The sequence below is a fragment of the Oryctolagus cuniculus genome, chromosome 6 (assembly GCF_964237555.1).
Source record: "Oryctolagus cuniculus chromosome 6, mOryCun1.1, whole genome shotgun sequence".
Lineage (NCBI taxonomy): Eukaryota > Metazoa > Chordata > Mammalia > Lagomorpha > Leporidae > Oryctolagus > Oryctolagus cuniculus.
Genome location: NC_091437.1, coordinates 83,794,747 through 83,822,412, shown reverse-complemented (window position 1 = coordinate 83,822,412; position 27,666 = coordinate 83,794,747). Strand labels below are relative to the sequence as shown.

At 41.8% G+C, this 27,666-nt stretch overlaps 1 protein-coding gene across 6 annotated transcripts in view; it reads left to right on the top strand.

The window, feature by feature from the left end:
* Nucleotides 1-27,666, top strand: part of NSMAF (neutral sphingomyelinase activation associated factor) — a 66,382-nt gene that overhangs the window by 32,467 nt on the left and 6,249 nt on the right. For 2 of the 6 annotated variants that reach the window (XM_051844491.2, XM_070075060.1), the window contains exons 10-23: nt 7,984-8,113; nt 11,523-11,594; nt 13,383-13,491; nt 16,454-16,630; nt 18,236-18,315; nt 18,824-18,914; nt 19,006-19,069; nt 19,955-20,006; nt 20,102-20,222; nt 20,573-20,704; nt 21,713-21,755; nt 22,052-22,215; nt 23,577-23,676; nt 25,060-25,118. In XM_051844491.2, coding sequence (XP_051700451.2) covers nt 7,984-8,113; nt 11,523-11,594; nt 13,383-13,491; nt 16,454-16,630; nt 18,236-18,315; nt 18,824-18,914; nt 19,006-19,069; nt 19,955-20,006; nt 20,102-20,222; nt 20,573-20,704; nt 21,713-21,755; nt 22,052-22,215; nt 23,577-23,676; nt 25,060-25,118 — 1,394 coding nt within the window. Of the gene's footprint in view, nt 1-7,983; nt 8,114-10,100; nt 10,255-11,522; nt 11,595-13,382; nt 13,492-16,453; nt 16,631-18,235; nt 18,316-18,823; nt 18,915-19,005; nt 19,070-19,954; nt 20,007-20,101; nt 20,223-20,572; nt 20,705-21,712; nt 21,756-22,051; nt 22,216-23,567; nt 23,677-25,059; nt 25,119-27,666 lie in introns of those variants that run through there. The other 4 variants (XM_008255557.4, XM_051844493.2, XM_051844492.2 and 1 more) reach the window with 3 other exon arrangements.

Sequence of the window (27,666 nt, the reverse complement as noted above, 5' to 3'; positions counted from 1 at the left end):
CCTGTGAATAATGACAGTTTCACAGAAATCTCTGATTTGTATTTTCTATTTCTTGAGTCATTGTCTGTTGTCTGCCTCTTCTCAGTCTTGTAAGGAAAGTGTTTAATGTTGATTACAGAATTATGCTAACTCCAGGATTTTCTTAGATGGCCTTTATCAAAACGAGGGGTGGGGCAGGTGACATGACCCCATGAGTTAAACTATTGCTTGGGACACCTGCATCCCATTTTGGCAGAGTGCCAGGTTCATGTCCTAGCTTCTGTGTGCTTCCAATTCAGCTTCCTTCTAATGTACCTGGGAGGCAGCGAGTGATGACCCAACTACATGTGTTCCTGCAACCCATAAGGGAAACCTGGAAGGAGTTCTAGGCCCCTTGATTTCAGCCCTGCATAGCCCTGGCTGTTGCTGGTATTTGGAGAATGGGTGGAAAATAACTGTCTTCCCCTTTCTTGTCACTGTGCCTTCCAAATACAAACATACATATATACTTTTTTTTTGTTTTAAATGAGGAAGTTCCTTCCTAACCCTAGCTTTCTGAGAGTATTTTTAGTAATAGGTGCAAAATTTTGTTGAATAATTTGTCTTCATTTACTAACATATTTTTTCTTTTCTATTATTTTACTATTGTAGATTGCATTGATTTTTTAAAAATATTAAACCATTCCATATAAATTGTCAAATTTATGGATATAAAGTTGTTAATATCCTTTTAATGCCAGTAGGATCTGTAGTAATGATCTCTCTTTCATTCCTTGTATTGGAACATTGGTTTCTCTTATTTTCTTTATAAGTATTGCAAGGTGACATCAATTTTACTAGCTTTTCAAATAACCATCTTTTGATATTGTTGATATTTCTCTATTTTTCTACTTTATTTAAAGTTGATTTTTACTTTTATGATTTCCTCCCTTCATCTTATTTTGGGTTTAGTATGTTTCTTTTCAGGCTTCCTAAGGACAAAACTTAGATTATCAGTTTTATACCTTCTTTTATAATAGAAGCACTTAAAAGTACAATTTTCCTGTAAATCCTGCTCCAGCTGCTTCCCACACATTTTGATGTTAGATTCTCATCATTGGGTACCTTTCTCTGAAGGGAGGAGAGAACTCCCACTTTGACAATGGCCTTGTCTAAATAAGATCGGAGTTGGTGAACTCAAAAGGCTTCCATAGCCTTGGCAGCTCATGACAAGAGCCTCGGGTGATTACTGATGTCATAAATAAGAGTGTCAGTTGTTAAATCAACAACACGAGTCACTGTGCACTTACTCCCCATGTAGGATCTCTGCCCTTAATGTGTTGTACATTGTGAATTAATGCTATAACTAGTACTCAAATAGTATTTTACACTTTGTGTATCTGTGTGGGTGCAAACTGTTGAAATCTTTATTAGTATATACTAAATTGATCTTCTGTATATAAATTGAAAATGAATTTTGGTGAAGAATGGGATGGGAGAGGGAGTGGGAGATGGGAGAGTTGTGGTGGGAGGGTGTTTATGGGGGGAAAAAAACCGCTATAATCCAAAAGTTGTACTGTGGAAATTTAGATTTATTAAATAAAAGTTAAAACAAAAATCTTATCATTGAAATAAAACTATTTGTAGTTTCTTTTGTCACTTCTTCTTAGACCCATGGATTGTTTTGAAATATGTTGTTTAACTTCCACATATTTGGGGATTTTATAGGTAATTTATTTTTATACTGATTCCTAATTTAGTGTTATCTGACCAGAGAATGTGTGCTATATGATTCAGTCTTGCTATTTGTGATTTGTTTTATGGTCTGGGATATGGTTGGTCTTGGTGACCATTCCATAGACACTTGAGAGGAATGTGTGCTCTGTAGTGGTTGAATAGTGTGCTCTGCAGATGTCACTTGGGCCCCTTTGATTGATGACTTCACATCATACATATTTTTTGTTGTTGTTGATTTGTTGTATCAGTTACTGAGAGGAGGATGTTAAAATTGCCATTGATGATTGAATTGTGTCTTTCTCCCCTTATTTCTGTCTTATGCATTGTGTATTGTGAAGGTGTGTTGCTAGGTTCTTATACATTTAGATGTGAATCCTTTTATCATTATAAAATGCTCTTCCTTATCTGTAATAATACTTTTTCTTGAAGTCTGTTTTGCCTTCCTTTAATGTAGCCACACCTGTTTCTTACATGTTGTGATTGCGTGATTTATGTTTTTCTGTCCCTTTTTTCTTCAGATTTATTTTTACTGTTTATTTGAAAGGCAGAGTTAGAGGGAGAAAAAAGGGAGAGACAGAGACAGAGAGAGAGGTCTTCCATCCACTGGTCACTCTCCAAATGGCCACATCAGCCAGTGCTGTGCCAGGCTGAAGCCAGGAACCCAGAGCCTCTTCCGGGTCTCCCACGCGGGTGTAGGGGCTGGAAGAGGCTCCGGGTTCAAGTGCTTGGGCTGTCCTCTGTTGCTTTCCCAGGTGCATTAGCAGGTTACTGGGTAGGAAGAGGAGCAGCTGGTCTAGAGCCGGCACCCACACGGGATGCCAGCACTGCAGGCAGTAGTTTAACCTGCTGCCTGTCATTTTAATTTTAACCAATGTGTGTTTTTATAGTTGAGTCTTACTTTTTATGTGTTCTGACAATTTCTGCTTTCTAATTGGAATGTTTAGGTTCTTTTTATTATGTGGTTATAACTGTTAGCTGTTTTAAGCTCACTATCTTACTATTTGTTTTTTAGCATCTCTTTGTTTCTCTGTTCCTCCTTCCCTGCCTTCTAGTACTTTGCATTACTACTTTTTCTACTCTGTGGATTTTTTTTTTTTTTTTTTTTTTTTTTTTTTGCTGTATCACTTTGTATTGTTTTTTATGGTCATTCTAGAGATTTTAATATGTGCTTTGTAGCAGAGTTATTTTCAAGTTTACTTTTATTAAATTCTACTTTACAACAGTGGAAGAACCTTACTCTGGTGTATTTCTCTGTGGCCTCCCCTGCCTTTTGTAATCTTGTCTAAAATATATTTTATTTAATTTCACTTAATCTTTGTTTAATTTCTACCTTTTTTTTTTTTTTTTTTTTTTTTTTTGACAGGCAGAGTGGACAGTGAGAGAGAGAGACAGAGAGAAAGGTCTTCCTTTGCCGTTGGTTCACCCTCCAATGGCCGCTGCGGCCGGCGCGCTGCGGCTGGCGCACCGCGCTGATCCGATGGCAGGAGCCAGGAGCCAGGTGCTTTTCCTGGTCTCCCATGGGGTGCAGGGCCCAAGCACTTGGGCCATCCTCCACTGCACTCCCTGGCCACAGCAGAGGGCTGGCCTGGAAGAGGGGCAACCGGGACAGAATCCGGCGCCCCTACCGGGACTAGAACCCGGTGTGCCGGTGCCGCTAGGTGGAGGATTAGCCTAGTGAGCCGCGGCGCCGGCCCTAATTTCTACATATTTTTTAAACCATATAATATACTGTTCTTTTTTTATGGCTTCAAAGGCTTTTTCAATAATTTTGGTGCATACATTTGTGTTTGTATACAAATTAAAAATGCTAAAATGCAGTGCTTTTCTACTTACTCAACTATTTAAGTGTTTCTAGTGCTAGTTTTTCTGTAGATGCAGTGTTTTATATGACATCATTTCTCCTCAGTCTGAAGAACCTTCTGTAGTATTTCTTGTCATGTAGATCTGCTAGAGATTAGTGCTCTGAGCTCTGCCCATCTAAAAATATCTTCATTCACTTTTGTTTTTGAAGGGTGTTATTTTGGGCTTTGAATTCTAGGCTGAAGGTTATTTTCAGCACTACCTAATTTTATTCCATTGTTTCTTGTGAAAAGTCACATGATTTCTGTTACCTGTATATATAATACAGTTTTCTTTGTGCTTATTGTCTAATTGTGTGCTATTTTTTCCCACCCCAAACACTCCTCTGATTGTGGCAGAGTGTCCTGCCACAATGTAATTCTGACACTGCCTGCCTGGAGTTAGTGCAGACTCCACACGTCAGGTGCTGAGTCTCAAGAGACGTCTCCTCACCTCAGGTGCCAATCACAAATCCAGGGGGTCTCCTCTGCTTCTGGCCAACTGGCTGTAAATCAGAGGTTGCCACAGCCTGCCTCCTGGGTTCAGTCATTTTCTAGAATGACTCACAGAACTCGGGAAAACATTTCTCTTTTCTTTCCTTTCCTTTTCCTTTTCCTTTTTCCTTTTCCTTTTCCTTTTCCCTTCCTTTTCCCTTCCTTTTCCCTTCCTTTCCTTTCCTCCTTCCTTCCTTTCTTCCTTCCTTCCTTCCTCCCTTCCTTCCTTCTTTCTTTCCTCCCTTCCTCCCTTCCTCCCTTCCTCCCTTCTTTCCTTCTTTCTTTCCTCCCTTCCTCCCTTCCTTCCTTAGTAGACAGTGAGAGAGAGAGACAGAGAGAAAGGTCTTCCTTTTGCCATTGGTTCACTCTCCAATGGCCGCTGCAGCTGGCGCACCACGCTGATCCGAAGGCAGGAGCCAGGTACTTATCCTGGTCTCCCATGGGGTGCAGGGCCCAAGCACTTGGGCCATCCTCCACTGCTCTCTGGGGCCACAGCAGAGAGCTGGCCTGGAAGAGGGGCAACCGGGACAGAATCTGGCGCCCCGACCGGGACTAGAACCCGGTGTGCCGGTGCCGCAAGGCGGAGGATTAGCCTAGTGAGCCACGGCACCGGCCATTTTCTTATGTTTATTGGATTATGGTGTCAATCCTTAACACTGAAATTATGGAAAGATCAAAATCCAAATAGATGAAAATCACCGAAAGTATATTCTGGAAAAAATAAGTCTTTAAAAAACACTTATTTGGAGCTGATGTTGTGACACAGTAGGTTAAGCTGCCATTTGTGACTGGCATTTCATGCTGGGCACTGGTTCACTTTCTGGCTGCTCCACTTCAGTGGAAGATGGACCAAGTACTGGAACTCCTGAAACTTTATGGGAGACCCAGGTGAAGCTCCTGGCTTCAGCCTGGCCCAGCCCTGGCTGTAGTGGCCAATTGAAGAGTGAACCAACAGATGGGAGATTCTTCTGTCTGTCTCTCTGTAACTCTGCTTTTCAAATAAGTGAATCTTTTAAAAAAAATTTACATTTTTAAAGGGTATTTGTGGAACATATAAAATATAATGGAATGTTGCATAGGACACCTGACACATCAAATGGGCACTAATAAAGGGCTGGCATTTAACCTAGTGCTCAAGATGCCACTTGGGACCCCCACAGACCATACTTGAGTGCCTCAGTTTGAATCACAGTTCTTGTACTATTTCTAGCTTCCTGCTGATGTGCACCCTGGAAGACAGCTATGATGACTCAAGTGGTTGTGTTCTGCCACCCACATGGGTGAACCAGATTAAGTTCCGATCTCCCTGCTCCGATCTGGCCCAGCCTTGTCAATGGCAGGCATTTGGGAAGTGAACAAGCAGATGGGAAATCTCTTGTCTATCCATTTGTGTCTCCTTCTCTCTTTCCATCTGTGTGTCTTTCTGTCTTTCAAATAATAAAAATTTCTAAAATAAGGTAGTTAAGATCAAGCAAATTTTCCATGAACTTCTTTAAAAAGATTTTATTTATTTATTTGAAAGGCAGAGTTAGAGTGGGAGGGAGAGACAGGGATCTTCATCCATCTGCTGGTTCACTCCCCAAATGGGCCCCAACAACGGGGGCTGGGCCAGGCCAAAGCCAGGAGCCTAGAATCTGTCTTCTGCTGCGTTCCCAGATGCATTAGCTGGGAGCCGGATCAGAAGTGGAGCAGTTGGGACTCAAATAGATGCTCATATGGGATGCCAGCGGCACAGATGGTAACTTAACCCCCTGTGCAGCAACGCCAGCCCCTCAATGAACTTTTTGAAGCCCCTTCATATGTATTTTTATAAGTATGAGCCCTAAGAGCTGTTATAATGGTTATGAGCAGGTGAACTGTATTCATAAAGAAATAGACCAAGAAGCAAAATTTAAAACACATTTCCGTGTGGTCGATAATTATGTGTACACAGCTTTATAACAGAGGTCATCTGATTTATTTTACTGAACAGCCTAAGTCTTTTGAATACATTGGCCAAAAACTGCAGTGGGTCGCTGCCATGTATGCAGTTCTCCAAGAGCCGGGTCTTGAGAAGTTTTGTCTTTGATAGATACAGATGTGTAAACAGGGCATCTCTTCATTTGTTGAGGAGATTTCAACATCTTTATGCATATACACAGAGTCAGTGTTGTGATAATGTAGAGCCAGTTCTGCATAAAATATGTGGAATACATTAAGACTGTAAATCCTTGCACAGTTTATACCTGCAGAATTGGAAATGACGTGAAGATGAAATATACAGCATAAAAAGTTGTAAAAAATAATGCTGACAAAAAAAATTATGGAAACGAAAGTATAAAGAAAATTCAACATATAAAAATGTGTACTGTGGGGGTAGATGATGGGCAATTGAATTACAGTCTGTAAGAGTCGGCTGGCTTTCACCAACATTACCTACATTTTGAATCTTGCATAGCTACTGTTTTTTCTTTTAGGGCATATCTCTCTCTGGAAAGTATGTTCACCTTCATTATCTATGTGACATATTGTCACCCCTAGTTCACAATAATCCCAAATCTCTGGAAACACCCTCATATATGTAATCCAGTACAGTGCTCCACCAGGTTTCTATGTATTCATTTTGCCTAACAAACAGCAACCAGACTATCCCTTCCACAAGATTTGGTTTTTTACACTTTCTAAATAGCCTGGTTATTTGTGTTTCCCAGTGGAAATTGCAGTTTTGTGGATTTCATCTTTCAGGATTTCAGCATTTTCAAGTTTTAATCTACAGGGATTGCAGTCTTCAGGATTCTATCAAATCTGTTTTTGAGCTGGATTAGGGCTCTGTTGCAGTTGTGGTTAAATTTTGGGTCACAATTGCCTATCCTCTATTGACGTAGTGATCAAGACACTCTTCCACAAGAGTGGGATTGGAGCGATCGCAGGATTCTGGAGATACCTGTATGCTTTGTAGCTGAGCCACCAGCTTTTTGAACCATAGCGATGTCTCCTATGCCTTTCAGGAGCTTACTTTGCTCTCCAGTTCCATCTCTGGCTTTCAGTTTCTGTTCATCTTGCAGCTCCTGCCCTGTTCCATCACAGGCTGCTCCTCATGCAGCTCAGCTGTTGGTCTCCTCTTTGCTTTGTGCAGTTAAGTTGATGCAGCTTTATTTGCATCCTCAGCGTTCTGATGATTCAAGGAGGTCATGAGGCCTGTTCAGCTTATCCATTGGCTTTAGTTGTCAGAGTGAGAGCTGAGGATCTGTTTTCACATCCCAACCTGCAGGGGAAGACTGCACTTTTTATTGTCCTATTACTGATAAGGATATTTATTTTTAACTTAGTTATTTAAGTAATTGCTCCAAAATATTGGTGATTTGCTTGCTTTCTCTTTTTTTTTTAAACTAGTAAAGCAGATAAAGAATGGGATGTTTTTGATTAAATATTTTGAGAGTGAGTAGTGGAGAGATCGTCACTGTGATCAAGTAAGATTCATCCCAGGGATGCAAGGATGATTCCACATATGCAAATCAGTGAATTTGACTGTTATTACTGCAGTAAATCCACAAAGGAATGCACTTTGGAACTGACATTAAAGTGATTTTAATTATGTGGTCATAACCTTATAAAGTACAGTGTGAAACTTGAGCCAAAATGTCTTACTCATATGACTATGAAAATAGATTTTCATGACACAAAAATAGAATATTGCATTAATGTAAGAATAGTTTCAAAGCACTTTATTTGGGAAGGAATAGAGTTCAGTTAAAAGGTTATTTGTGTACTTTACTTCTATGATATATAACCTCATCAACCTCTTAAAAATTCAGTTTTTAGTATGCCATATCAAAGAACCTATCTAAGCAACCCCTTCTTACCATTTTTCTTATGTTAAACGTAGTATTTTGACAAATGTCATGCAAAATTGCACTGTAGGTAAATAGAGAGTAGATAAGCTTCTGATATTTCTTTTTCTGAAATACATTTTCAGATTCCAGAGTGTTTCTGAAAAGCTGCACATGGAATGCAAAGCAGAAATGGTGACTCCCCTGGTGACAAACCCTGGACATGTGTGCGTCACAGACACAACCCTGTATTTTCAGCCTCTCAATGGGTACCCGGTATGTAGACTGTGATGCGACATCAGGGCTGGAGCCACCACCATGAAAGCTGCTTCCCTAGGAGCTGGCCTTCACAGTTAGTGTCCTTACATTTTGGCGAAGATCAGAATCCCTTGTCATCATTCCACCACCTGTGTATTTTACGGGGCCTCTGTGTAGTCCTGAAACACAGTCGCCCCAGTTCTAGATCCTCTGGAGTGTTCTGAGTAATTCTAGGAGCCCTTCCTCTCAGTGGTCTGAAAACACGGCCCCTCCCATGTTGAGCAAAAGGCGGATGGAGATACTTCCAAAAGAGGCTGATGAAATGTAGTACAGAGAATCCAAAACATATTTCTTTAGTGCTTGCTTATGTATACACAAATGTTGGTGATTCTTGTTTCGCCTAAATTATAAACGAAATCAGTAGACCTGCCTCTTTAGGAAACGTTGTGGCCTGTCCTGTGGGCCTGCACCGGGCTTAGTGTAGAGGCACTGCACTCTGGCAGCCATAGAGCTTCTGCTGTTTGGAGACTGTGCTCCCTTCCACAGTGACCTTGGACTCACTAGGCTGGAGTGTAAGAGAAACTCAGATTTCTATGCAAATGCTTGTAAAGATTGGAGGCTTATCTAGATCTGGCCCCTTTCTGGAGTGGTTCATTGAAAGAACAGAAATCCTAACCCATGCTGATAGTGCAGTTGGGCCATTTGGCAGGGCAGCTTGAAGGCTCAGGATTGGTTTTTTGTCAAAGAAAGCTGCACACAGGAAATTCTCCAGGCTGGCTCTAAACTATCTGGTGCCTTTGTGTGAAAGATGCTGCTCTAATAATCCTGTCCACTAGGTGGTGGGGCACACACACCAAGTTCTTCAGTAGACATGCTACGCTTTGCTGGTTTGGCATATTTGATCATATAATACATTGCCTTGGCTACTACTGTTACTATTGCCTGGGTCAAAAACTTTGAGAGAAATGTCTGAGTATTTGCCGCAGCTTCCTGATCCACAGTAGAAGCAGTTACCCCTTCCCAAATCTCTGGGGTAGTATACTTGTCAGGCTTGGATCCCTTGAGTGTTTTCTACTCTCCATAATCTGGCCCCTGCAGACCCTTCGTCCTTCACACCTTTGAGGGCAAATGTGGAAGCAGGGTCTCTCAGCCAATCCCAGTGCCTTTTTCTAACTGCTTTCCATTTATTTATTTATTTATTTATTTATTTATTTATTTGAAAGTCAGAGTTAGAAAGAGAGCAGATCTTTCATCCACTGGTTCACTTTCAAATGGCTGCAACTGCCAGAGCTGGGCCAGTCCAAACCCAGGAGCCTTGGAGCTTCTAAATGTGGTGCAGGGGTCCAAGTACTTAGGCCGTCATCTGTTGCTTTTCCAAACACGTTAGCAGGGAGCCTGATCGGAAGTAGAAGATCCAAGACTCGAGTTGGCACCTATATGGGATGCTGTCACCATAGGTGGTGGCTTTACCCACCACACCACAGTGCCAGCCCCACCTTGTTCCTTTTAAAGCTCCAGAGAAGTAAGAAAAAAATGCCCCTTAAGAAAGTAAAAAGAGGCCAGCGCCGCGGCTCACTAGGCTAATCCTCTGCCTAGCGGCGCCGGCACACCAGGTTCTAGTCCCGGTCGGGGCACCGGATTCTGTCCCGGTTGCCCCTCTTCCAGGCCAGCTCTCTGCTGTGGCCAGGGAGTGCAGTGGAGGATGGCCCAGGTGCTTGGGCCCTGCACCCATGGGAGACCAGGAGAAGCACCTGGCTCCTGCCATCGGATCAGTGCAGTGTGCCGGCCGCAGCGCGCCAGCCGCGGCGGCCATTGGAGGGTGAACCAACGGCAGAAGAAGACCTTTCTCTCTGTCTGTCTCTCTCACTGTCCACTCTGCCTGTCAAAAAATAAAAAAATAAATAAAAATAAATAAAAAATAAAAATTACAAAAAAAAGTAAAAAGAGATGCCTGCATTGTAGACTACTAATTTGTAAGTCTTAATGCATTAATGCACTGTAATTTTTTTTACAAGATTTATTTTATTTATTTGAAAGGCAGAATTAGAAGAAGAGACAAAGAGATCTTCAGTCTGCTGGTTCACTCCCTAAATGTCCACAATGGCCTGAACTGGGTCAGGCCGAAGCCAGGAGCCAGGAACTTCATCTGGGTCTCCCTTGTGAGTGACAGGAGCCCAAGCATTTGGGTCATTTGCTGCTGCTTTCCCCAGGGACATCAGTAGGAACTGGATCAGAAGTGGAGCAGCTGGGATTTGAACTGATGCTCATATGGGATGCTGGCATTGCAGGTGGCACCAACACCACAGTGCTGGCCCCAATGCACTGCAGTTTTTTGTTGTGTTTTTGTTTTTGTTTTTGTTTTTTTGACAGGCAGAGTGGACAGTGAGAGAGAGACAGAGAGAAAGGTCTTCCTTTGCCATTGGTTCACCCTCCAATGGCCGCTGCGGCCAGCGCACCGCGTTGATCCGAAGGCAGGAGCCAGGTGCTTCTCCTGGTCTCCCATGGGGTGCAGGGCCCAAGCACTTGGGCCATCCTCCACTGCACTCCTGGGCCACAGCAGAGAGCTGGCCTGGAAGAGGGGCAACCGGGCACTGCAGCTTTTAAGGACATAAAGGATAGGATTCCAAAAAGAAGAAAGAAAAAAAAAAACTATAAATACTAGCCAAATGGTGGTTGGTCTATGAAAAGACAGCAAAATTCCTGAGAAGTTATCTGGTTATCTATACCATCATGTTACGTTCTTTATCACCCAACAGCAAAATTCCTGAGAAGTTATCTATTCCATCATGTTACATTCTTTATCACCCAACTATCTTGTAGTAACAACCTGAGAGAAAGATGACCTGCATCGTCACTTGGGTAGGGAGGCTTGTCTGATGCAACAAAGCTAGTGAAAAATCTCAAAGCAGAAGGGCAAAACCATTTAGGCCCTGTTCCGCGATTTCCCTTTCCAGTTCAGTTGTAATGCATCAGAAGGGCAAGATCGGGTCCAGCACTGTGGTGCAGCAGGTTAACGCCCTGGCCTGAAGTGCCAGCATCCCATATGGGCACAGGTTCGAGACCCAGCTGCTCCACTTTAGATCCAGCTCTCTGCTATGGCCTGGGAAAGCAGTAGAAGATGACCCAAGTCCTTGGGCCCCTGTACCCTGTGGGACCGTGTGGGAGACCCAGAAGTTGTTCCTGGCTCCTGGCTTCAGATTGGCGCAGCTCTGGCCATTGCGGCTAATTGGGGAGTGAACCATCGGATTGAGACCTCTCTCTCTGCCTCTCCTCTCTATGTGTAACTCTGATTTTCAAATAAATAAATTTTAAAAAAAAAGGCAAAAAAAAGGGCAAGATTTAAGCTGTTTCCCTGCTCTAATAAGAAAGAGCAACTTGTAATTGTGTCAGCATGTTGATGTTTGAAATTGTCTTTGTACTTTCAAAGAAACCTGTGGTCCAGATAACGCTTCAAGATGTACGCCGCATTTACAAGAGGAGGCACGGCCTCATGCCTTTGGTGAGTTTGGTGGAGTCCAGTTCTGGGCGATGGTTGTCATGCCTGCAGTGGAGCTGTGGTTTATTGGCTTGCAAGCCCTTAGGATGTGCCTGAAAAGGGCATGTATATTGTATCATGGGCAAACGGACTCTGGTTCCTGCTGCTGCTGCTTTTGCTTAAGTTAGAAATCTATAGAGTTCTGTTGTGAAAATGTTTTTGGCTCCAAGTCTAAGAGGGCTTGAGTTTCTCACGCCTGGAACCTCAGAGTTCCTGGGATTAGTTAAATTTGGGCAGAACTAGTCCAGTGCTACTTGCCCCTATCTGCTCATAGCATCCAGATATCAAAGTAACATGCGGAAGATACTACACAGTTAGCTTCCAGTGGAACTGTACTCTATTCCCAGTTCACTTTTGTTAACTGAATTCAACCTTTGGGAGCAATGTGAGGGAGAAGTAGATAAAATAGCCAGTTAAGTCACATGGACAGTTCTCCCCCCGATCCCCGGGGTGAGCACGGGTCCACATTTGGCAGTCGTCTTGGACACTTGATTCAGAAACCAGTCCCTACAGAAGTTGATTCCAGAGTGTGTTGATTTATCATCAGCATAAACTCAGCTTTTCTCCTTTGAAGATTAACCAATAACTTAATAGAATTACAAGAACACCATGGGATTTTAACCATCTCATTTTTATGTTGTTAATGTATGAATTCTTACTGTAGGTGACATCTCTGTTCCCAGTGCTACTAGAGAGTCAGGGAAACGGATACTCATAAAAATTTCCTCTTGGGGGTAAAGGGGCAATCAAAGGGAAGAGATCAGCATGACATGCCGTCTATGACCCAGGCAGTCCATAGTATTTCATTTCTTTGCCATCACAATCCATGTGGAATAGATGATGTTGTATTTTATAAAGAATTGGAAAATCTAAAAGTAAACTAACTTCCTAAATTCCCTGGCTAGTGAGTTGTGAAAGGCCGAGTCTGAACCGAGAGCGGGCCTGGGCTTGCATCCTTTCTTTGTATAGCCCTGTCCAATCACAGCCTTACCTGCACAGTATTTTTTTTAAAGATTGATTTATTTTAAAGAGTTACACAGAGAGAAAATGAGAGGCAGAGAGAGAGAGCGAGGTCTTCCATCTGCTGGTTTACTCCCCAGTTGACCGCAACGGCAGGAGCTGCACCAATCTGAAGCCAGGAGCTTCTTCTAGGTCTTCCACGTGGGTGGCAGGAGCCCAAGCACTTGGGCCATCTTCCACTGCTTTCTCAGGCCACAGCAGAGAGTTGGATCTCAAGTGGAGCATCCGGGACTCAAACCGGCACCCATATGGAATGCCAGCACTGCAGGCAGTGGCTTTACCCACTGTACCACAGCACCGGCCCCTACCTGCACAATGTTAACAAAGCTCATAACTGTCTTTGAAAACCATTGTGGTTTATTAATTCAATGAGTTATTCCATGTGTGCATAATTGTTATTTGTATGGAAAAGCTTTTTGTGTCAGAAGAGATGTGAAGACATGAATCAGTTAATTTTGAATTTCAAAACAGTAAAATCACAAAAGCTATTATCAGTGAAAGCATTAAACATCAAAGGTGGTTTACAGAGACCCATCATTTGTTCTCAGGAGGTTTATACACATAACTGATATAGATAGATCGATCTCACTGAATCCAATGTATAGATGGAAAATATGAATGCAGTGCCTAGAAATAAAAAGTAGGGATTGAAAGGCTTTCATACACTTACGTTGGGATTGAAAGGTGAATATGATGCTATTTGTTTTATCTTTTCTTTTTCTGAACTTACAGGGTTTGGAAGTATTTTGCACTGAAGATGATCTGTGCTCTGACATCTACCTGAAGTTCTATGAACCTCAAGACAGAGATGATCTCTATTTTCATATTGCCACATACCTAGGTTTGGTACTCTATGTTCTTTGTACCTATTTACACATCTGCTGCTCAGCTCCTAAGGAACTGGGGTGGGAAATGAGAGAAGAAGAATGCTTTATCTCTGAGCACCTCTCTGTGGTTCTACTTATTCCTCTGATCAGCAATTACAGTTAGCAAAATAATATTTTAAAAACTAACAGAAATATAAATTCTTTTTGTGGTATTTCATTCAAATTGTTTTCAATTTTTTGATATATATTTAAATTTTTTAATGTTTTAATGACCTTCAACTTGAATGGATTGCAAAAGCTACTGAAATATTTTTATATTGTCGTGTTTTGTATTAGTTTATGAAAACAAAGGCTCCATTTCCTTATGTGAAATGGCGAGTTACCCAGTCACAAGTTGTTATTATTGACTATGGTTTTAGTCACAAAGCCACAAGATAAGGGAAAGGGAACATGTAAACCTTCTGCCTACTCTTCAATTGGAATCTGCTTTTAATTAATGATAGTTCCTCAGTCTTTAATGAAGTGTGACTTTTCCCAGAGAAAACACCTGTATTTTTCTTACAAAGCATCTAAATGATTCCTGTTTACAGAGTTGCCAGATGACAAGAATAGAATGATTTTTTAAAATGAATATTGGCATTTTATTAATGCCACCTGAATTTTATTTGCTATTGTGTACAGTGAAACCATTCTACCTAAACATTGAAATTTTTCCTTAAGCAGAAATGGTTTACTTTCAATAAGGATATTTTTAATTTTTTTTAAATCTTTTTTTATTTTTAGTGTTTAACAAATTGAATAAAGTACACATATAAATTCTAATAATGATATTCCTTTCCTCCCTCTAATAATGAATATATTTAATTTGACAGTAGGCTTATAGTTGGTATCTTTCTTCACATATTAAGCAATTCAAGTTAACTTAGTACTTCAGTATAACCCTGGTTTGAGTTTACTTTTATTCCTTGCCACTTGGCTTATTTTGTAACTTTTCTAACTATCAAGATTATAACCCAAAACTCAGCTTTCATGGTGAGTCCTAAAATATCAAGTCAAAAGCCTTACCGTGATCTGGAACATCTGTCTTGTTCTCTGTTCTTTGAGTTTATGCCTACACTTGATCAGACTGCTCCTGAGATGGTTCATGAGGGGAAAATGGGGGATGGGCGGAAAGGGGGCATTGATTTTTGAAGCCCTTCCTTAGTGATTAGAAAAGAAATTTGGTAAAAGTAAATGAAAATAAATATTGAATCAGCACCCTAGTTAAGTTACTTGAGGCATCTAATAAAAATTTGAAAGCAGAATTTTCTGAACAAAATGGAAAATCCATCTGTAGGACAGTACTCTCTGGAATTAGGGAAAATTCTCATTGTGGTGTATTGTGATTCCATTGTTCCAGAGGAATGTCTGGGGTTGGCCTCTCTGTTTTTTATAGGTGGAGAATTGGTCTTCCTGCCAAGTATCATTTTTTCTTCCTTAGCAATGTCTCGTCTTTCCAGTCCATCACTGACAGATTAGCAGAGGTACACTTCTTCTCCCAGATCTAGAAGAAAACTCATATTGCTTTGTACTGATTTCAAAAAAATTGGGGGAAATAAACTTTCACAATTGGCCACTTTAAAAAATAGTTTTTAATAGTTCTTTAAGAGTATGCATTTTCTATGAACTTTATTTTGAGAGACGGATGAGAGAGAGAGAGCTCCCATGCACTGATTCATTCTGCAAGTGCCCGAAACAGCTGAGTCTTGGGCCCCATCAAACACTGGGTGTCAGAAACTCAATCCAGGTCTCCTATGTAAGTGGCAGGAACATAATTACATGAGCCATCATTGCTGCCTCCAGGGTCTGCAGTTAACAGTAAGCTGTAGTCAGGCACTCTGATGTGGGATGTGAGCATCTTAACACCACACTAAATGCCACCCTTTCCACAGTTTTTGAATGCATTAAAATTCAGCATATTTAGAGGATTCTTTGTTATCTGTTGTATAACTTTTAGCTTTTACCATGTTATAGTTATATGTCTAATCCATACTTTTGTATTTGTTTAGGTTATATCATAATTGAGGCTAGAAAAATAATTCGGAGGCTGGCACTGTAGCACAGTGGGTTGAGTCGCTGCCTGTGACTCTTGCAACCCATATGAACACCAGGTTGAGTCCAGCTGCTCCACTTCTGATCCAGCTCCCTGCTAATATGCCTGAAAAAAAAACAGCAGAAGATGGACCCAAGTACTTGGGCCCCCTTCCACCCAGGAAGGGGAAGACCCAGATGGAGTTCAAGGCTCCTGGCTTCAGTCTATTCCAGCCTTGGCTGTTATAGCCATTTGAGGAGTAAACCAGTGAATGGATGATCTCTTGTCTCTCTCTCTTCCTCTCTCTCTCTTAACTCTGCCTTTTAAATAATTCTAAAAAGTCATTTTTTTGAACAACAAAAAAACAAAAATAGTTCAATATATTAATTTCCCCTCCTGTATTTTAGTGATACTCCCACTGAATTGAACAACTACTTCATGAAAACAAATCAGTGATCTAATTTTCTTCTTAAAATTATTTTTCAAAGTATCTTGATGGGTCTACATTTTTGTTGTTGTTGTTAGTTTTATTTGAAAGACAAAGAGCCAGAAAGAGACAAAAACAGACAGCAGAGATCACTTACCCATTGGTTCACACCCCAAATGCCTGCAATAGTCAGGACTGGGCCAGGCTGAAGCCAGCAGCTTGGAACTCAATCCAGGTCTCTGACATAGGTGGCAGGGACGCAAGTACTTGAGGCGTCACCTGCTGAATCCTAGGAAGCTGGATTGGAAGCCTAGGAGCCGGGCTATGAACCAGGCACTTGATACGGGAAGTGCGCATCCTTAGGCGTGTGTAAACCACTGTGCCCAGCACCAGCCTGCAGTCCACGCATTCAGCTTCTAGTTTTACACTGTGTAAGAAGTGGCGGTAAGTGACATAGCCTGGGACCCTCTTCCTGCAGAGCACCATGTAGCTGAGCACACCGCCGAGAGCTACATGCTGCAGTGGCAGCGAGGGCACCTCTCCAACTACCAGTACCTCCTTCACCTCAACAACCTGGCCGACCGCAGCTGCAACGACCTCTCCCAGTATCCCGTGTTCCCGTGGATAATCAATGATTACTGCAGCACAGAATTAGGTAAATTCGTTGTGTGGGCTCCGACAAAGCAGAATTGAGAGGGATCATTTGCACTGTTTTCAGAAGAAAAAATAAACTCTGTTTTAAAATCATGATTTGACATTCAAACAAATTAAAATTTGTTTAATTTTTGGTACTAAAGATTGCCAATTTCTACTCCAAACTACTAGATGGTGTTAGGCAAATTATGTAAGCACTTTATATATGTATTTCCCATATTTCTTGAAGAATGTACACAGAAAGTACATACATAATTTCAATCCAGTGTTATTTTCTGTAAATACCATGTTTTGAAATATTTATTTCTCACTTTGAAAATTTTAATTAGTTTTCAGATTATTTTAAAATTTGCATTTAAAAATAGTTATCCAAAGAAATAACTATTCGTTATAAAATATTTTTTCCAAAGAGGAAATAAAAACCCATAATTACAATACTGGGAAGTAATTATTTTTATTTTGTGGTATATATTCTCTTTCAGTCCCTCAAATGATTTTAATAAAAATGTGATCATGCTTTAATTCCATTTTGTAATGTTTTAAAATTGTATAGTGAACAATTATAGTTCCTTGTGACAATTTACCAAATTGAGTACTCATACTCGAAAGAGATAACAGAATTTTTGGGAATATCAGAATTTATTTTTCCGATAATATTCAGGTCCCAGTTCTCAAATTATGCTGATATCATAGATTAATAATATTCACTATATTACAGTCTTACAAAGTACATCTTGGTAGAATAGTAGCTTCATAAAATTTGTTGTTTTGGGGGCCGGTGCTGTGGCATAGTGGGCTAAGCCTCTGCCTGCAGCATCAGCATCCCATACGGAAGACAGTTCTAATCCCATCTGCTCCTCTTCCGATCCAACTCTATGCTATGGCCTGGAAAAGCAGTGGAAGATGGTCCAAGTGCTTGGGAGACCCAGAGAAAGCTCCTGGGTCTTTGGATCGGCTCAGCTCTGGCTGTTGCAGCCATTTGGGGAGTGAACCAGCAGATGCAAGACCTTTCTCTCTGTCTCTCCCCTTCTCTGTCTCCAACTCTCTCAAATAAATGAAATTTAAAAAATATTTGCTGCTTTTTGTTATTTTAATTGAGAGTGGTTTTTTTTAAAGATTTATTTATTTTATTTGAAAGCAGAGTTAGAGAGGTAGAGGTAGAGGCAGAGGGAGAGAGATCTTCCTTCCACTGGTTCACTCCCTAAATGGCTATAACGGCCTGAACTAGGCCAATCTGGAGCCAGGAGCTTCTTCTGGGTCTCCCACACAGGTGCAGGGGCCCAAGCACTTGGGCCATCTTCTACAGCTTTCCTAGGCCATAGCAGAGAACTGGATCAGAAGTGGAGCAGCTGGGACTCAAACCAGCACCCATATGGGATACCGGCGCTGCAGACAATGGCTTTACTGCTACGCCACAGTACTTGCCCCTCACCTTTTCTTTATAGCTATATAAATAACAGAAATATTTAATTCTGAATTTATCTCCAATTTTTAAAACTATTTTATGTCAATAAATGTGCACATTTGAGTAAGCTCAGAAAGATAATGGTTTTGACCATAAACTGAAATTTACATATATGTAACATATATATATATATGTTTATAGACTTGTCAAATCCAGGAACCTTCCGGGACCTGAGCAAGCCAGTGGGGGCCCTAAACAAGGAAAGGCTGGAGCGACTGCTGGTACGTGTCTTAGGATTCTTGGTTTCCAAGCTACATCAAGAGCTGTGGACTGTGTACGCAGAGCAATCAGAGCTCATGGCTGTAATACTTAGGGGAGAAACACTCATCCATGACCCTGTGTAATGTTTTCTCCACCATGAATTTAACTGCTCATGCACAGTTGCTTCTTTAATCGACAGTTCAGGAAGGAGGGATATGTGTTTACCTGTTTAAGGAGTTATTTTCTGAAAGTTTACTCTGGTAAACTGCACTAGATGCATAAAATCAGTTCTGTTGAACATTGTCCCAACATGGTTGCACCCAAGCCAGGAAACCAAAATACTTTTTACAGGCTTGCAGTTCAGACAGAGATTAAACCTCCACCTTTTCTTCTTTTCCTATCTAAGAGAGAAATTAAAGAATGTATGTAGAGTATCCATGCCCTGGTTTCTTTTACGCTTTCACTACTTGAGTCACCTATTGTTTTATCACCTGTACTTAGCATGGCTTTCTCCCCACTGTATTGTAGACACGATACCAAGAAATGCCTTGGCCAAAGTTCATGTATGGAAGTCACTATTCTTCCCCAAGTTACGTGCTATTTTATCTTGTTAGAATTGGTAAGCTCTTTATCGTTGCCTTAATTAAATTTGATTATACTTGGATTCTTAACTCTGTGATCCCATTTAACTTGGATGCTTTTCCCTCCAGCACCTGAGTACATGCTGTGCCTACAGAATGGAAGATTTGATAATGCAGATAGAATGTTCAACAGGTTTGATAAAAATGCCTCACTTATCATTTTTAATCCTTTTTGATTATATATAAAAATATATCTCAACATTACATATAAATAAAAGTACATATTCTGTTCAGGCTTTTTCTAGACATATTGTGTGTGTATGTATGTGTGTATAAATGTGAAAGTATATTTTAAATACAGTTTTTTGGTCCTGCCTTTTGTAACCTAATATTAGATCTTGAAGTATTTCCCATAATGTTAGACATTCTTCAAAACCAAGATTTTTAAAAATTACTGTATCATATTCTCACATGTTATAAGTTATTTCAAGTAATTTTATTTAATATCGGACATTCCCAGCATTTCATTTTTATGTGAATTAAATAGAACTTTCTGTGAGTGTTTAAGTCGCTTCACTTTTTCCTATTATGAATGTAATGCTTCCTTCCAAAAGCAAAAACCAGAAAACTGTAAAGAAGGAATTAATTTGGTATTCCGCCACACTGATAATAATCGTTCATCTTTGGGTCTGTCTTTCCAGTCTTTTTCTGGGCTCTGCATGTGTCTACCTACAGTTCCTTTTGAAATGAGCTGATAAAATAAATAAATCTTCCAGTGTTTAGGTAACTGCCTCGTTTTGACTCTTAGATGAGGCAGTGTGTATGTGGTGGCTGATGGTATAGGTTTGTGCTCCACACCCACGTCCCTGTGTGACTGCAGAGATGACGTGAGCTCCGTGGGCCGTGATTGTCTCTTCTGTTAAAGGGGCATACACAAGTGCGTGCTGAGGACTGAGTGAGTGTGAAAAATGAATGCATCTAGCCAAAGGGTAGAACAGTGGGCAGGTGCTGGGCTGCATTGCTGTCACAATTTCCATAGCTTAGAGTTAAGTCAGGTGAATTTTTTTTTCATATTTAGTATTGCAGAAACTTGGAAAAACTGTTTGGATGGTGCAACAGATTTTAAAGAGGTAAGAAATGCATAAAGTTAAGGACTCACTGGGCTTGGGATTTCTAACTGCTTTAAAAAGAATTTGTTGCTATTTTGTTTCTCTTCAATTTTCAGTTGATTCCAGAATTCTATGGTGATGATGTCAGCTTTTTAGTCAATAGTCTGAAGTTGGATTTGGGAAAGAGACAAGGAGGGCAGTTGGTTGATGATGTGGAACTTCCTCCTTGGGCTTCAAGTGAGTACCATCTTGGAGGTACTGTGCACCAAGTAGTGCACTTTCTGCTTCATTAATTCATTGCTTAATATTAACCATGTAATTCTGTCTAAATGAGACAGTATCAATCCTGTTCCAATGTCTGAGTCTATGATGTTAAAAATATAGGTGTGTATTTAAGAGACCAAAATGTAAGAATGATTCTTGCTACTTTTTCCCCTAAAAGACTTATATTTGACATGATAAACAAAAATGTCTTATTAAGAAATATCTACCCCTGTTGCCTATCCTAGAAGTGTTATCTCCTTATGGATAAACAAATGGGAAAAAATGGAGACCCTGTGATGTTTTGATTGAGTCTAATCTGCTAGGTCCTGAGGACTTTCTGCAGAAGAGCAAAGATGCATTGGAAAGCAGTTATGTGTCTGAGCACCTCCATGAATGGATTGATCTAATATTTGGCTACAAGCAAAAAGGGAGTGATGCTATTGAGGCCCATAACGGTATGTACTAGTCATGAATATTTCATTTAGCATTTGGTGAAAAGATGAGGCAAGAGCATTGAAGCTTATTTTTTCAAAAGTAGCATCTTAAATCCAAAAACAGTACCCACTGGCCCCGTGACCCTCAATTACATACAGAGTTAGGAGGAAGGAGTGCTGCCTAAACAATACCAGCATCACTAAGGCCCCAAGAGGCCTTTTTCTGAAGTCTTATTTTAGCATAGGCATCATCACTCAGAATCTGGGAAATTGGTTCCAGGACCCCACACAGACAGCAGAGTCTACTTATGCTCAGGTCCCTTAAATGAAGTGACACAGTATTTGCGCAAGACCCACGCACATCCACTCATATACTTCACATCATCACATTAGTTGTAATACCACATGCAATGTAAATAGCCTGGAAATAATTGTTCTGCTCTGTCGCTTGAGGAATAACGACAATAAAGTCTACCTGCGCTGTGCAGGTGCAGTATTTTTCTCCAGTTGTTTCCATGATGTGATCAGCTGGGTGCAGAGGGCCAACTGTGTTCTCCATCTTCTCCAGTCATCTCAGTTAAAACTCCATCAGAGTACGCTAGACAGTGACCTCAGTTCTTGGGAAGGACTCCAGAGATTGCTTTTACTCGAAGGGAAAGAAAGCCGCAGCAGTATACCTCATCTCCAACTCAGTGCTTGTCTGACTTCAAGAGTCTCGGTGTCAGTGACAAGGAAATGGAGCTGGGAATTCAGACCTGATTTCTCAGAGTGGAATCGATGCTGTGGCTTGTTAATGCTGATTGAGAAATACACTCATAACAGGTTACCCAACCTGCCAATTAAATTACTGTTCATCAAAAGGTCATAATCCAAGTTGTGAAGATCACTAAGTTCAATATTGGTCTGCTTTGCAAAGTAAAAAACAATTTCTTTGAACACAAGCTTTGAGTTTTGAGCTGTTTAAATTCTGAACAGAGTATATAACTAAATAGTACATCTCTCAATAATGCTTTAATATGTCTCTTTCAGTATTTCATCCGCTGACCTATGAAGGAGGTGTCAACTTGAACAGGTACTTCCGTGTCTACAAGGAATTGTGAACTTGAGATATAAAATACCTCTTCATCTGAAGTAGTATGATACTTATGTGAGAATGTGGCATTTCAGAATGTGTTGTATCTTGTTTTCCTCATGATGTTAGCTACTGCACCTCAGAATATGGTTGAAAGATCTGTGATGAGATTCTGCCAATAGCTGCTGGCCTGTTGTTGCTGTCACTGTTTGAGGGTTCACTTCCCCCGCTGAATATGTACTTCCTGGTAGCTTGAATCTGGTGACTCACTACATGATTTGCATTCTGTCCTAAAGCATCGAGGATCCTGATGAGAAAGTGGCCATGCTCACCCAAATCCTGGAATTTGGGCAGACACCAAAACAGCTGTTTGTGACACCACACCCTCGAAGGATCACTCCAAAGTTTAAAAGTCTGTCTCAGACTTCCAGTTACAATGCTTCTATTGCTGATTCCCTGGGTGAGTTTTGTAAGAAGGCATGGGAGCACCTTGTGTTTCACTGTTGCAATTAAGAGGTCTCTGAAGAGGAGGAATCCAGGAACTCTTGTGCTGCTAAGGGATGATTGTTTTCATGTTGTTCTCCCAGAAACAAACCCTTAGGGGAGTCAAATCACTTTTATTTTCTGGTACTGTAATATGGGTAAGACTTGGCTGTGTGTGTGTGTGTGTGTGTGTGTGTGTGTGGTTCCCTTGCTTTCCTATGGTTTTCCAAGCTGGTGTTTGATTCTCTGCTATATGCCTTTTCATACTTACAGTCTTGGCCGTGGCTGCTTTAACAGTCACTGTCAGCCCTACTTTTCCAGCAGTGACTTCCTCCATCCCTGATGCTCCTCTTCTGTACCCACATCCGTGTTCACTCAAAGCATCATGTTTTCTATTTGATTCTGTTTTCTTATGTAACACTTGACAGAGTCACAAGGATATTGCCTCTGTGCCAGCCATACACAAAGTACTGGAATGAATTTGGCCCAATTGTTGCATCTAGCATGTAGAAAGATGGGAGAGAGCACACGGCTCCATGCAGTGATCCACATTTTAGATTGCATGTAAGACAGCTTCCACTTACGAGCTTGTAGGATTGTGCACTGTGGAACCTTGGAGCAGAGTCACTTAATTTCCTCTTAACTCCAGTTCTACTAGCAATGCCAAGCACATCCATGCTTCTTAGGCACACACAGCTGAGCACTCTCTCAAGTGTGGACGAATAGCTTTCTGGAGCTGTGTGACCCAGGGTAGCTTGGAGTGCTTAAGACAGTGCTCCACAGGGCTAAGTCTGCAGACCATGGGATCATCTTGTGATGCTGTTTCAACCCCTGAGCTGCTTAGTCACGAGGTCTTAACCGCTCTCATGTGATTGTTTCCAAAGGGCGATTTGTCCTCCTCAAAGTGGCAGTGAAGGGATTACCTAGCTAGTCCTGTCCAGAAGCCCTTGCAGTAACTGATTGCAACTCTGCCTTCACTTCAGAATCCAAAGTGCTACATTCTCAGGTCCCTGTCAGGGTTTTGTAAACACTCCTGACCAGGAAAGGGTTACTCAGTCTAGTGTTTCCTGAGATTCATAAATTAGCAGCCAAGTGACAACGTTGCAAATATTTTTAAAAGCATACAGACTGGTATGCAAAGATAAATCTTTCTGTGCACTATTTTTCCTCCACTGACATGGAGCTGCCCAACAAGTAACAATTCAAAGCAGTCCTATTTTAGTGGGCTGCTTTGTTTTCTCGGCTGTTTTGTTAAAAATAGACAGTACTATGGATCTGATGTGGGTGTGTGTTAGCAATTTAGTTGACTCACTTAGTGATCTAATGTAGTCTCTCCAGGTGAAGAATCTTTTGAAGACTTGACCGAAGAAAGCAAGACACTAGCCTGGAATAACATCTCCAAACTGCAGTTGCATGAGCAGCACAAGCTCCACAAGGAGTAAGTGTGCCTGTGCGTCTCAGCAGCCTGGTGTTCAGGTGGAAGTCATGGTCTTGGCACGGGGTTGAATAGTTGTAAACTGAGTCAATGGGGAGATTCCTTTTCAGTGTGGTCTTGATTGTTGTTTATCCCCCCTATCCCAAACGCCAAACATCTGCAGTGGTCTGCCACTCAAGTCCATGGAACAAGGGCAAGTTAGTTGAGCACAGAATAATGTGTGGTGGCTCACCATGCTGTTAACTTCTGTTCACATCTGCAGATGGCAGATAGTTTCCTGCCTCTCACACGACCCCTTGAGTACCTGATGGTGTGAAGCCATGGTACACCCTTCTCCAGTGATGAGTTTACTCCTAATATAGGGGGAAATGCATAGCCTAGAAAAATGATACCAAACATGGGAACCTGTACACACATGGACACACGAGTGTGTGTGTATACATATTACATGTAGTATATGTGTCTGTGTATATATACAGATACATATATATGTATCTGTGTGTATATAGATGTATGTACATATTTATATGGTTGCAAAGTACACATGAATTTTTAAAATAGTTCTTCAAAGACATTGGGCTTCTGCCAGACCAGGGGGATGTGAGTGTCCCGACTCCGTCTCCTGCCACTGAGGACGTTCGGGTATTCTGGGGCAGAGGCTTGAGAAGCCTGGTCCAGGTCCAGCCCATTCCGTCAGAGAAAGAAAGTGCAGGCCCCGGGGATCAGGCTGCTGTCTGCCCCCGGCCATGCCCGTAATTGACATTCTGGGCGTATGTGTACCATTGCTGTACCTGGACTAGGACTTGCTGGTCTGTCTGAGATGCCTGTCTCCACTCAGTACAGCCTCCTGGCCGGAAACAGCTAGCCCCGCCTCATTTGTTGTGGCTATTCTTTCCTCAGCGTCTCTCAGTGGCACATGGAAAGGGACACTAATGAAGACACAGATGAGTCTTTGATGGTGTGAACATAATGCTTAACGAAGCCTGCGTGTCCTTTAAGAGGATACACTAGAACAGACAGTTAAGTCTTCACTGGACGGACGCTGGTAGATGAGAGTCAGTAATGCAGCAGGTGAAGCCACTGTAAAGAAGAGTTGCAGACAGTTTGGTGATGGTTAAGTGAAGAAGCAGCATTTCCCGATTGTCAGAAGAAGCTAAACATGGACCATGGCAGCTGAGGGAACTGAGAGCAAGGATGGTCTGTAGCCACAAGGTTCTCAGAGCAAAGTTCAAGGTTGCCAGGCGATCATTTAGTGGTGGCAGGTGTGTCCAGGGGTAGACCCAGCAGACAAATGGTAAAGAAAGTAATTGAGAGAACTTGGTGATGCACAGAGCAGGCGTGCCAACACAGGGTTGATGGTAATTTATGAAACTTTGTTTTTAACAGGGCAGTCACGGGGATAGCAGTCTCCCGCAATGGGGCCTCAGTCTTCACAACGTCACAAGGTATGGTTTCCTGCCTGGCAAGTGGTTTAACTGAAATCAAAAAGTCCAGGCTTCTTCACTCAGGCCAAGGACTGGACTTGCATGTAAAGTTAAGTTATAACAATTTATGTATGCTGTATTACATAAAATGTCATCAGATTCACCAAAAACAAAATGCCTTTCTGGCGGTGGTAAGCTTTCCTAAAATGAAAAAAAGAGCCTCCTTCCCCTCTCTTCTGTGTTCTGGTGCAGTTAGGACCTTTCCTTCCTGCTGCCATGAGAACGGGTGCCAGCTCCACCTTCCGGGTCTGCTGGGCCGGAGCTGAGAGTGGCAGGTGCCATGGCAGACGCAGGCTTAGGCTTGTGTGCACGTGCAAATGCAGATTTGCTCTTGCGTTTTCCAGTTTTGCCATTTAATGTATATTTTTGGGTGTTGTTTTTTTTTTGTAGAATTCAGCTCAATTGAATATATTAATGTGCTTATACATGGTAAAAATTATAGAAGCCGCTACAGTGCCAAGCTAATAGGACTTCTAACTTTTAATTGCTACATTGGAATTTGGCTATCTTGATGGGGTTGTTGTGTGGCAGCACCTTCATCCCATATTGGAGTGCCAGTTGAATCCTGGCTGCTCCACTTCTGATCTAGCTTCCTGTTAATGTGGCTGGGAAGACAGTGGATGATGGCCCAAGTAGTTGGGCTCCTGCTACCTATGTGGTAGACCCGCATGGAGTTCTAGGCTGCTGGCTTCCTTCTGGTCCATCCCCGGCTGTTGTAGGCATTCTGGTAGTGAAGCAGCAGATGAAAGAGCTCTCCTCCATCACCCCTCTCTCTCTCTGTCCTCTGCCTTTAAACTAAATATATAAATCCTAAAAAAGAATTTGGCCATCTTGCTCTTAAACAAAAATAAGCACAATGCAAGCCTTGCTCTGTACACTGTTGCTTTCCCTAGAAATCTGTGTAATACGTAATTTATGTAGGTCTTGTCCCTTCCATGTTCAGACCCTGTGCTGGTGCCCTGGAAGGTCCGGAGCTGAGAAGGGTGGTGTGGTCCTGTCCTGCTTCCGTGATGAAACAGCTGGTCTGACAGAGCTGATAGCTCTTTGTAGTGAGGCTGCCTGTTTTTAGTGCTTATCACAGCAAACTATGTTCTGTATTCATTGAGTTAAATGATCGTATCTACCAACACTTCAGCTGCATCAGAGTTGCTACTCGGAGGTTCTGATGTCATGGTTTCACTTCCAAATAGTATCTCAGATTTGATACACTAGAGTTGTCTCAAAGTACAGGAAAATAAGCCTACAGGTGACCAAGAGGAAGTTCACCATAAGGAGCCACGTGTGCCCATCGGGGTCCCTGGGGTGGTGTTCTGGTAGAAGAAAGCTGAGGTTTTCCAGTATTTCTGCCAGCAGGTTTGCCAGCCTCATGGCACCTGACAGCATGCCTTAGCATTAAGCAGAGCCCGCGCTGGTGGCTGTATTTGTCTAGCGTCGTTTGTTAGATTCCCGCTCGCTTGTACTGTCATGACCTGGTAAGCCCTGAGTTTTATGAGCATCAAGGCTTCCCATCTCTCAAGCTTTTTAAGCATTATATCGCCTCTGGGTGGATTTACACAAGAGAGGGGTGTTTTAAAAATCCCAAGTTTTTGTTTTTTTCTGTTTCTTTCTTCCCACAGTTATATTTTCATGGTTTGTCCTTCATGTATGTGTCCTGTTGGTCACCCCAATGTGACATTTCTTCCTCAGATACATGTTTAGGTGTGCATCATTCATGGAACCCAGAACCTACGAGAAGAGCTCTCAGTGAAATCTTTTTTTTTTAAGGTTTATTTATTTGAAAGGCAGAATGAGAGAGAGCAAGCGAGAGAGACAGACGCACACAGACACCGTCCAGATGTCCACCAAAACTGAGACAGGGTCAGGCCTGGAGCCAGGAGCCAGGAGCTCCATCTGGGTCTCCCACATGGCTAGCAGAGATGGAAGTACTTGTGACATTCTCTGCTGCTTCCCAGTTGCATTAGGCGGGAGCGGGATGAGCAGCTGAGGTGCCAGGGCCTGAGCTGGCGCCCCGAGACGGGATGTGGGCATCGCAAGCGGTGGCTTAACCCTCTGCATCGCTCCTTCTCCTTGGCCTTGGTGTCTGAGCAGTTGTTTTGAAGAACTTGTAAAGCTTCCTGTCATTTGTTCATTCTTACTTTATTATTTAGAAAGCTGGTAGTTCTCCTCTATAAAGGCTAACTCATTGCAGGAGGACTGAACTATACCTTCACTGGACTACTTGTTTAAAAAAGTATCGCCAAGGTCTTTAATATTAAAATGGCTATTTTCCTCTTTGTTAACTTTTAGCTGGTGTCAATTACCAGGCTTATTTGTGCCTTCTGTCCTCATGCCAACCACATACCAGTGCTGGGTTTTAAGTGCATTTTCTTGTCACAGATTTGCAGATCATACAGTCTTGCTATCAGATGAGGCCTCAGATCATGCAACCCCAGGTCTCACCAGAATTTTATTTCCTGTTGGCCTCCAGGAACAAGAAGAGCAGCTGTTCTTTGACATTTGTAATATTTAG